The sequence below is a fragment of the Pyrus communis genome, chromosome 14 (assembly GCF_041283825.1).
Source record: "Pyrus communis isolate YQ-2024b chromosome 14, ASM4128382v1, whole genome shotgun sequence".
In the NCBI taxonomy this organism is placed as follows: domain Eukaryota; kingdom Viridiplantae; phylum Streptophyta; class Magnoliopsida; order Rosales; family Rosaceae; genus Pyrus; species Pyrus communis.
Window position 1 is genome coordinate 20210214 of NC_142578.1, and position 11922 is coordinate 20222135.

Here is an 11922-nt window from a genome sequence, read left to right on the forward strand (position 1 = left end):
AAAAGGCCATAGTGTAACATCCCACATCAACCAACGGAGAGGGGGTGATGTGCCTTATATGTACATGCCCACCTTCATATAGCACGAGGCATTTTGGGAACTCACTGGCTTTGATTCCAACAGAACTTCAAAGTTAAGTGAGTTTGGAGTAATCCCAGGATGGGTGACCCACTAGGAAGTTGCTTGTCAGTTCCCAGAAACAAAACCGTGAGGGAATGGTAAGTCCAAAGTGGACAATATCGTGCTACGGCGGAGCTGAGACTAGGATGTGACAGAATGGTATCAAAGCCACTCTATTGTGTGGTGCAAGTGTGCCAACGAAGACGTCGAGCCCCTAAAGGAGGTGTATTGTAACATCCCACATAGCCCAACAGAGAGGGGGTGATGTGCTTTATATGTACATGCCTACCTTCATATAGCACGAGGCTTTTTGGGAACTCACTGGCTTCGCATTTCGACGTCCTCGTTGGCATAGTTGCACCACACGGCAGAGTGGCTCTGATACCATTCTGTCACATCCTAGTCTCGGCTCCGCCGTAGCACGATATTGTCCGCTTTAGGCCACGTCTTCATGGATTTGTTCTTGGGTTTCGGCACGAGAAGTTCCCAATGGGGGTGGATTGTAACATCCCACATCAATCAACGAAGAGAGGGTGATGTGCTTTATATGTATATGCCCATCTCCATATAACATGAGGCATTTTGGGAACTCACTAGCTTCGGATTCCATCGGAACTTCGAAGTTAAGCGAGTTCGGGCAAGAGCAATCCCAAGATGGGTGGCCCACTGGGAAGTTCTTGCATGAATTACCGGAAACAAAATAGTGAGGGCATGGTCGGGAGGACCATCTCCAACCAAAGAGTCTAGAGGGCCAGAGGGATCGTGGGCCCCATGGAATCTAAAAGGGCCAAAGGGCCAAAGGGTTTGCCCAATCCAGCTAGCTAGCCTCAGATTGGCCAGAAATTTAAGAATTGTTGTCTGATATAATCAACAGCATTGTTATTAATCATGTTGATTATATCCGTCAGGAATTCTTAAACAAATTTTTAAATTCAATGGCTAGTTGACGTCAGCTAGTCGTTATTTTTGAGTTTTTTTTTTCTTTTACAAAATTTTTTAAAATTGTTATTTTTTTAATTCTATTTTTTTCCTTTAACTTCCCTAAGCCATTATACAACATTAAATTAAATTAAGTAACATGAAACACCATTAAACAATATGAAACAACATTAAATAACATTAAATTTAAATAATAAATTATGTTTGGCCCTATGGCTTTTTAGCTCTCGGTTAGAGACGGTTTTTTGTGACAGGGCTAAAACGAGCCCTATGGCCCTTTGGCCCTCAGTTAGAGATGGAAGAAAATGTAACTCTGTACTGTTTATTAAAATATTAATTTCTTGAAGGGCCAGAGAGCTAGAACGAGTCATCTAGTCAGCCTTCGGTTGGAGATGACCTTACTACCTAGCTAGTCAACTAAGGGAATGAAGGCAGCTCGGCTCGAGTCTTTCAATGGTGACTGTAGCTTAGTTGAGCCAAGCCGGCCTAGATGATGAGCTTCTCTCTTCTTATTGGAGTGTGTCGCACAACTAATTTTTATTTTTTGAAAAAATAAAGAATCTTTTTCTTAAAGAGTATGATATCTAACCCATGACTCAGATCGCAAGCCCATACTTTCCTCTTTTTCTTCAGGGAAAAACGAATTATGTAATTCTTTCAATTTTAAAGCTATTATTTTGGGAACTAGGGTTTATGACTGAACTCAGAGACAGAGTGAGCGGTAGCTACGTACCGTCCAGCGAACAGGTTAAGGTTTCAATGTACAAACAGAAGGCTACAAGCAGGCAGCTGTGGACAAGGCTTTATTATCAACACGTGTGTTTTGTTTCATGGAAGCTTCGACTAGATCTACCGTCAAAACAGTACCAAGGAACAATCTCGAGACCCACCTGGACTAATTGGGACCCTTCATTCAATATCATGCATCATCTCAGATGATCCCACCCGTCAGAGCGATCTTCACGTCTTTGTTTTGGTCATCAGTCAATCATGGACCAACGAAGCGCCAGTCTAATAGTGTCTACCACCCATAAACTGAAAATTCATAGCACCTATTGCTACGGGAATACCATTTAGCTGAAATGTGCCTGTTTGAACAGCCTCAGTTAATTTTGTATTTTTCATAAGAATCAATATGATCTTTAATATAGTTCCTCTTCCAAATGAAATTTAATGGGATCCAGAGAGATCATGTCTTCGTTCATAAGACCCTCAAATCTCCCGATTTAATGACTACGGAGAACAATTTATATACAACGAACTTACTATCAATGTGGTGTTTTATTTTATTAATAAAATGTTGTTACATTCTCAAATCGAAATGTATATTGTGATATATTCATTGCACACAAGTTGTTATCATGATTATCAGTCTGTATTTATATACACATATGCATATTATTTTACCCAAAAAAAAAATATATATTGTGAAATTATTCTTGGTTTTTACCTTTCTTGAGCATTATGACTTAGCATGCTTAAATAATTTATCGTATTTATCAAATAGGTCGTATTTATCACGTTCATGTCATTTTTCGTATCATACCCGCTATTTTAATGGGTTGTGTTGTGTCAAATTCATATCCTAACGGTTCTTAACAGGTGATCCAATAATGACCTCATTCGTTAATGGGTCGTGTTGTTTCATGTTTGGTTAATTGGTCATCCAAAAAATTGCCACGCCTAATGTTTAGATCTGCAAAACGATATCTTATAAGGTTCTTAACAAGTGACAAAATAATGACCCGACTCGTTAATGAGTTCTTAACAAGTGACCCAATAATGACCCGACTCGTTAACGGATTCTTAACGGGTGACCATATATCAATCCGATTCGTTAAGAGGTTGACCCGAGACTAGTTATTTTCGTATTCCTTGTGTCAGATTAACAAATTATGTAAGAAATTGTCAGGTCTAATTAGGTCAAGTATTTGGTACTTCCTCATTGGTGTCTTTGAAGCATGAGCATAAGATACGGTATCGAGCAATCTAATATCTTGGATCTGAGGCTCATGAGGCAACTCAGGTCTCAAAACAATTAATTAATGTTAGAATGTTAATAACAAGTTACCTTGGTCACCTTAAATAATTATACATATTATATAGTATGGTTGATCATTTAGCTATGCTTTGCGCCGACATCCAAAACAAAACGAGGTTATTGCGAAGTTTAAGAGTTATGTTAGTATTTGATTTGGTCGAGATCCCATCACTTAATCCAGTGACATTTTTCTCGACTTATTATTTGTTAAACAAGAGGCTAAAACACCTAAAGGCTAATCACAAAGAAAATATTACTTCGTAGTGGAGGTATCTAGCAACCCAATATTTTCTCAAAAAAAAATTTACCACACGATAGTGGCGGATTATTAAGTTAGTTGATCAAGATAATGTGTTTGTCTAGTTGCATATGAGTTCAAATTTCCTCTTTTTTTTTTTTTTTTTTTGTTTGAACAAGTGATATTATTTACACCAAGGAGAGAGGGTGGATTTAGTCTTACATTGGGCTATGTGGTTCAAATTCGCCTATGGCGAGAATCGAACCTAAGACATCTTACTTACTAGTGAAGAGAAATACCGCTAGACCATAGTACTAAGTGACAAATTTCCTCTTTTTAAACTAGAATAATATGTTAACTACATTGCAATATTTGAGAATTGAAGGGAAAATTAGGAAGAAAGGATGAACACAGAGATATTAGAGAGAGAGTTTAGAGAGAGAAAAATGATTTGTATTAACTGATAGAATGAAAGTTACACACACAGTTTTTATAAGAGAAAGCCTAACTACTCTAACCAAATACTAACCAACTTACGAATTGTATTGATAATTGTATTTCTAACTGTATTGCTGACTTGTACCCTTAATATTCCCCCTCAATCTCAACTGGGGAAACCCAGTTTGAGATTGGAAGAACATCTGTAATCACTACTATGAAACCCAGAAAAACAGAACAGGCTTGAACCAACTGCAATCTTGCAATCCTGCTAGATGATTGAATTCATCCACCTCATATTCATTCCATGTCATAATAGCTTCATCAGTATCAATATTAATCAAATTTTGCATATGACTAACATAACTATTGGGCATTTATATAAAACTCATTCAACTTCAAGTTCGGCGCCAAATTGCCCTTATTGTGCAACATCCTCATCCAAATTCTGGATAGAAGCATGGTTCATTGAACCATCATCCTCACATGCATGTATTTGCTACTGCCAAACCATCTCCCATTCATCATTTCTATGCACTTTTGAGCATCATTCCTTGAATCATAGTACGAATGTGGCACATTAACTGCCTTCCAGACATCTTCACTAGCATATAATTATGCTCCCTGGTTTACTGGAGTATATGCAGTGTTCAGATTCTCTGTGTAATCAGGTACATTTGGAGGAAAATGATTTGATTCTATAATGATATGCTTTTCTGAATCATTATCCGACTCTGCCCTAAAATGTTCATCTGAATCTATATTTGTGGGGTTGCACTCATGACCTCCAGTAAGCTTTTGTGGAGACTTGTCATCCTCTTCCATGTCTGTGGAACTCATCACCCTATAGGAAGAATAATAGTAGCAGTAATTGACAACCTTCCTCTACCTCTAACAGGAGTTTCTCAAAGGACAACCTTTTATAAGGTAGTCGTAGCACACCCTCATACCAGTATAACAACTTCTTACGAGTTTACCCTTCGTGGGATTTATTGTCAACAATCTTCAACTTGGCTTCGGCCTTTAATATTTACAAAAACAGAAAATTAACAAACTATAGTGTGGCATCAACCTTAACTATAGCACCACGGGATTGCCCTTTGTGGATTTTACCAAAAACAACTTCTTTGAACAATGGCATTGGCCTTCACAATTTCAACAACAGAAAATCAACATCTATATAGGATTACCCTTCATGGGATTTACCTACTCACATCACAGAATTACCTTTCATGAGATTTATTGTTAACAACTTCTTCTACCCTTCGTGGGATTTACCTACTCACATCACAGAATTACCCTTTGTGGGATTTACCGTTTACAACTTCTTCAAACTTCATCATATAACTGGACTTACTGTAGATTCATGCTAACAATTGAGCTAGTTAGACTCGACATTATGAGCTGTAATAAGGGAAAATTACTAAACAAACTCCTCAATATAATTACAGAAAATCAGTGAAAGAGAAAGACAAGAATTAGATACTGCAAAACTTCCTGAGTAGTTCGCCAATGAACACCTTAACGATATCAGTAGCAATCAAACCCAATAATCCATACCCATTTCACCAAACATATCAAGATTTGCAGAAAAAATCAAACCCAATAGAACTGCAGCATATTAGTGAGAGAGAAAGAACTAGACACCATACAAATTGCACAATCCAGCAATGACCAATATTCTTGAATCCAAATATCACAAACACTGATCTTGAAGCAATGACCAATCTTGAACCCAAATGTTGTGGAAAAACCCAGAAAAGACTCACAAGAAAGATGGCTTTAAGCACTTAATACTCAACATATCAACCGAATGACTTCATGCCCACAACAACAAACTAATTAATTTACATAATACTAAAAGAATCATTGTAAGAAATTTAGAAGAAGTGGCTGAAAAACTTAACCTTCACTTGAAAATTCTGAGTTGGTCATTTCGTCAAACACTTGGACTACACGAAAGTCTAAGCTTTCTTCCACACCAGAGAATAAAGCACATATCAAATTCGCAGACAAGCAATAATCGACAACTCAGAGAGGAATTCGGTTTTACCTTCATAGGAATGCTTGGGAGATCTCACGTAGTCCTACCCCCATTGCACAAGTCGTTTATCTCGTCGTGTGTTGACTAGGTTTAGCTGTTAGATTAAGAACTTCCCAAAACCCTTCGTTCGAGATAAGCCGACCAATGGAGGAAAATGGTGCCAAGAACAAGGAAGAGGAATTCAACACAGGGTCACCGATTGAGATGAAGGGATTCCACTGGATCCAAAAAAATAAAAAATAAAAAATTTCTTGACATCCCATTTTCTTCCTTGTATCAAGAACTCGATGAAAATCTGAAAAATTCCCGAATTCAAGGACCGAAACTTCAAGAACTGAAAAGAAAAACAAATTGCCACTTCTATTTGGCCTGAAGAAACAATTTTGATGACCCATATTTTGACCGACAATCTCTGTTCATAGCCCAGACAAAAAATCACCAAAAAATTATAGGACGATCGTGGAAGCACTGAAGAAGTTGAAAAATTTTCTATTGAAAATTTGAATAGAAAATAAAACTAGAAAACGATGAAATCTAATGAAAAACAGAACCACTAGAATCCATGGCGTGAGCCTGGTGGCTCTGATACCATGTTAACTACATTGCAATATTTAGGAATTGAAGGGAAAATTAAGAAGATATGATGAACAAAAGGATGAACACAGAGATATTAGAGAGAGTGAGAGTTTAGAGAGAGAAATATGATTTGTATTAACTGATAGAATGAAAGTTACATACACAATTTTTATAAGAGAACACCTAACTATTCTAACCAAATACTAACCAACTTACTAATTGTATTGCTAACTGTATGTCTAACTGTATTTCTAACTTATACCCTTAATATAATATAGTATATCATTTTGTGAAACAACAATTAATGACCAATGCGTTGATAGATTTTCCCTTGAACATTATGACTTAGCATGCTTAAAGAATGTAGAGACGTACAAACCAAAACACCGCATAGCTAAAGTAGCAAACTAATACAAACCTGTTATATTTTTGGCTTATTTACTCCAACGCTTCCCGAAATTCATACTTGCTTTCACTTTGCTCCAAGAAAGAGGTGCATAATGAGAGGTTGTATAACTATGGGGGTTAAGTGAGTGAAAATGAGTTTCAGAAGGTAATGGGAGAGCAAGTACGAGTTTCAGCGGGGCTTTTGAGCAAATAACCCAATATATTTTTTTTGTTCACCTTATAACTAAAAAAGATAGATGACAAATCAATATAAGGTGAGAGAAAATAAGACAGGTGCCTGGTCATAATAGCACTTCAAATCAATTAGAGAAAGTGATTTCTTCTCACCTATTTTTTCCTTTGCAGGCCTATTTATTTCTGGTTTGGATTGAATAAATTACAAAAAAAAATTATGAGACAATAATATTTATGAATGTGCAGAAGAAAGAAAACTTGTGTCGAAATTATTAACTAAAAGATATAAAAAAACCGAAACGTACCACGATAATATTTAATTTTATATCTTTTGATCAATATGCCGTTAGCATTTTGATTTTGCTCAATTCAATAATTGTAATTCATAAATTTCTCAACAATAAAAGAAAGCTTAAATTAACTGTTTTTTATTTTCAAAAGGAAAAAACACAAGTGTGAAATTAAAAAATGACAAACAAAACTAAAAATGAAAAAAAAAACAAAACAAAAAAAAACCCCCACTAAAACTACAAAACAAACACTTATCAAATTTGAAAAAACAAACCAAACTAAAATCCCCGGTAAACAGTTAAAATAAGTGATGGTTACCACACTTATAGTATTGAGTTTCTTTTGCAATTTATTTGTACCAACAATTAAATTAAATTATAGTTAAAAATTAACAAACAAAACTGGTAAATACGCGTATTTACCAAGTATGGAAACACCATGCTATATTTCTATCCATCTTTCCCTGTTTAATTTTAATTTTAATTTTAATTTCAATTTCTTGCACAGCAAGAGAGGCAAAAAATCCAGACTTATTAACAAGTGGGGATCACATGCGGCCAAGAACACCGTAGCAAATAATCCTCAAAGGGTAAAGCGCCAAAGCCAGAGAGAGGAGAGAGGCGAGAGAGAGAGAGAGAGAGAGAGAGAGAGAGAGTAGAGAGACAGTATGGGCTTCATAGCAAAGGCCATGAGCAATAGCAGTAGCAGCAGGAGCAGTGAAAATTGGGGGATGGGTTTGCTTCTGGTGCTCTTCCCGGAGGACAACGGCGGCACCACCACCGCCATTGTCCACAAAATCACCAAGCTCTTCTCTTCTTCTTCCACTTCATCTCCGTCCTCCTCCTCCTCCTCTTCCTCCTCCAAAACATGCACGGTTTTCAGAAGAACCAGCTCCAACAACCTTATTCTCTCCAAAGCCCAGTCCACAATCTCCATCTGTGCCCTTCTCGTCTTCCTCACCCTCCTCCTCTTCACCCTCTCAACCTTCGAGCCTTCCGCCGCCAAGCCTCGCCCCGTCGTCCCATCACCTTCCAGACGGTTCCTCTCCCAAAGTACTCAAATTCCCCAATCGCCCACCCATCACAACTTCCCCCTTCTCTCCTCCTCATGGTTGTCCGATATGTGGAAGCAAAAACAGCAGAAGTTGTTTAAGTCCCAATTTGCCCTCCAGAAGATGGGCACTCTGTACCGCCGCGGCACCAGAGCCATGCCCGATCTCGTCGTCGCCCACGTCCACGACGACGTCACGGAACCCGAGCTCCGGTTGTTTCTGAGGGTGTTGCACCGGTCCGGCCTCACGTCCAGAGCGGACGTGGCGTTCGTCTTCGCCTCCTCTGGTTCGAGATTCGGGTCCGTAATCCAGGAAGAGAACGCCTCGTTCTTAGTGCTGCTCCGCCGTTACGGGGGCCTAAACCGGACGGCTGCGGCGAGGGAAAACCCCGGTTTGGGATTCGACGCGGGTCAGTTCATCAAGGCCGGGAAAAAGGATATTGAAGAGCCCCTCTGGGGGAAAAAGGGTGTAAACTCGGAAGGCGACGGTGAGTTGACTCGGTATAGTTACGGGTCGGTTGTGGGGTTCGAGGCGGGCGAGCTGGACCCGGAAAACTCACTATCCGGATTCGTGGAGCACGTAGTGCCGATGAGCCTGCGTCGGTGGGCATGTTACCCGATGCTTCTCGGCCGGGTTCGAAGAAACTTCAAGCATATTATGTTGGTGGACGCGAAAAACTCGGTCGTGGTCAGGGACCCACTCGCCCGAGTCCGGCACCGGAGTCCCGAGTCGGTTCTTTTATTCGCAATGCCGCCGGGTAAGCACCCCAAGAAAAACTCCGACTCAACTCAGTCTCACGGCGCGGTTAATTCCGTCATTATCACCGGCGGAGCCCGCGGAATTCGGCGGCTGTCGAACACCGTGTTGACGGAAATAGTTCGGGCCACCATGCAGCACAAGAGGAAGAGCATGGTGACCGAGTCGGGAATTTTGAGTCAACTCGTTGCCAACCCATTCGTAAGGAAGAGCATTAATCTGGTCACGTCAAGTGAGTCGGTGCCGGACCCGAGTTTAATCGGCGGAGCAGCGGGGCTGTCCGGCGGGCACACAATTATCCAACGTGGTAATAGTAATCACGACGAGCTTAAGTCTATTATCATGAAGCAAATTTGTTTATTAGAAATAGATTCTTCTGTCTATAGGGATTGTTAGGGAAAAACAATAAAATAAATTTAGAGGATAAAAGAATAGAAATGTTTATTAAGATCCCTTTTTTTTGGTTTTGGTTACTTGTTTATAATATCGATTTAGCAATAAAATCAATTCTTTTGTATACTTTCTCTTTTTATGATGACTTTTTTTATAGTATCATATTCAATATTAGGAAAAGCAATTTATAACGTCATGTGATAGTGTAATTTTGTCCAAAAAAAAAAAGATTCTATTTTTGTAGAAATTTTGGTAGGTAGAAGTATTAAATAGTGATTAGAGTGAGGTGAGTTTACTAGGTCAAAATGAAAGTGACAAAAATAAAAAGTCAACTAAGAAACTATTGCCCTTTTGGGATTTTGAGAGAGAGTTATGAAGGGAAAAAAAATAAAAAACCTCATTCCACATGCTTTGCCTAGCTGCCCACTAGAATCAATCCCTTGCGAATAGATCTGAGACTCTCAATTTGTAAAAGCAAATGTCAAAGCCAAAGACTAAGTACTAAAGGCTAAGGACTTGCAAATACGAGAGATTGTTGAACAAATTTAACTGATTAGGACAATTTTTACATCGGGTGAGATTAAAACACAATAGCTCTTATATATATATGTTTTTGTAAGAGTGGCCAAATCAATCACAAAATTAGGTTGTTCTACCCAATTTTTTTGTTTTTTGTTTTTTTTTTTGATGAGTAGACTAGCCAAATATAAATAAGGAAGGTCTTTGTAGGTCAAGAACAATCGTTCATGCACGAGTACCATTATGCCATTGATTCCATGAGGGCTCCACATTACGTAAACAACTAAGAGTTATCTGGACGCTCAAATTGCATGAACAGTTAACAGCAGTCCAATTTAAGATCAAAGAATCTCCAAAAGCAAAGTTGATAGAGAGATTTGGAGATGGTGAAGTGTCAATTTTGTGTGTGTGTGTTCACGGCAGGAGTGTGAGGTACCTACGCGTTGGAGAAGTGAAGGGCATTGATGATGTCCATGTGCTTGCGATCTTCCCATCCGCGTCGATTTTAATAATTCCCTGCTTTTCATGCACAAAAGCCACAAAAAGGCCACAAAAACGTGTGAGTATTTCTTTAAGCACTTTTGCTTTCACTTTGCCAGCTTTTAACGCTACTGTGCTTCCAACCAAACAATGCCTTATTTACTTCATCTTTCCCATGCAACGCATGCTCACATAATTAGTTAGCCAACAAAAGTAGTTGACATTAAATTTGGATTCTCAAGTGTTTTTACTGTAACATGCCTTTAGATTCTCAACCGTTTTATCAACAAAAATTCTTAAACTTTAAGGTAGTGTTTGTTTTGCAATTTTAGCACTTGGGAATGACTCGTATCTAATAAGTTGTACGTGATAATTGAACACTCGTGCATGATTGGTTGGATTAGCAACTATTTATATATTTGCGAAACTCAAGTGCATTAAATGTTTATAGACACTCATGAGCGAGTGAGCAACTGTTATCAGAATCATTAGTGTGCCATTTGAAACGAAATGGAATTTTCCACTAGCATTGAGAACTCACAAGATTTGAGGTTTTGTATCCTTAGTACAAGAAATAGTGGATTGTCATAGCATTTTGTTGTTTTGCTAGAAGGGTTTTCCATAGCATTTCTTGGGTTAATTTAGAATAATAATAATAATTACCACATTATAAATCCGTAATAATTAGACTAATATAAAATTCTAATACTTGCAACATCTTTTGTATTTATAAATTATAATAAGGGAATTTTAACGAAACAATTGTTCACTTTTAACGAAATGAACGTTTGCAATTCCTAGTGAGTGCTTTGCACGTCACAAATTTATGAAAATTCCATTCATTTAAAGAATGAGCATGAGTATGGCTAAGCCACATAATGAACAACCTAATTTAGCATTAAACTCGCCATCCAAGAGATTTAAACCTAAAACCTCTCACTTCTACGAGATTTTTAGACTTTAGTAAACAAACATTATTTCATAAAATAATATTATTGCTTTTAGTTATTATAAAAATAGTGAATAAGTGTATGGGTGTTACTCCATGTTTATACCTTTATTCGTACATTTTTGTTCATCATCATAAATTATGGTATGTGCTTATTATACACTAATTATCTGTCACGTGTCTTTTTATTTAACTTTGGTTAAAAAATTTTCAAAATTAAAATGTAACACTTACTATGAAATTTAACTAGAATAAAGTGAAATGATACATGACAAATTATTAGATATATGATGAACACACGATGGTTATGATGGTGCGTAAAAATATTCCTTGCTCACATTTTAAAGGCTGACATAAACAATATCTGTTTGACTTTTCTTTTCCAATGATGGTATTCTGGTGGGAGCGCATTTCCCACGACATACGTCGTAGACCAGAGATCGGCTTGTGGCAGCTGGACTGAAATCTAGCGCAAATCATGCCCAAACTTCATTTAAAACCTTGA

General features: G+C 37.9%; 1 protein-coding gene across 1 annotated transcript; it reads left to right on the forward strand.

Annotated features, from left to right (window-relative positions):
- The first annotated feature begins 7786 nt into the window (after window positions 1-7786).
- Window positions 7787-9595, forward strand: LOC137712143 (uncharacterized). The gene has a single exon (XM_068451276.2). The coding sequence runs from the start codon at window positions 7937-7939 to the stop codon at window positions 9470-9472; it is 1536 nt and encodes a 511-aa protein (XP_068307377.1). The 5' UTR covers window positions 7787-7936; the 3' UTR covers window positions 9473-9595.
- Window positions 9596-11922: the final 2327 nt, after the last annotated feature.

Bases quoted from the DNA above. Each gene is read 5' to 3' on its own strand.
- LOC137712143 (XM_068451276.2), top strand. From the start codon at position 7,937: ATGGGCTTCATAGCAAAGGCCATGAGCAATAGCAGTAGCAGCAGGAGC.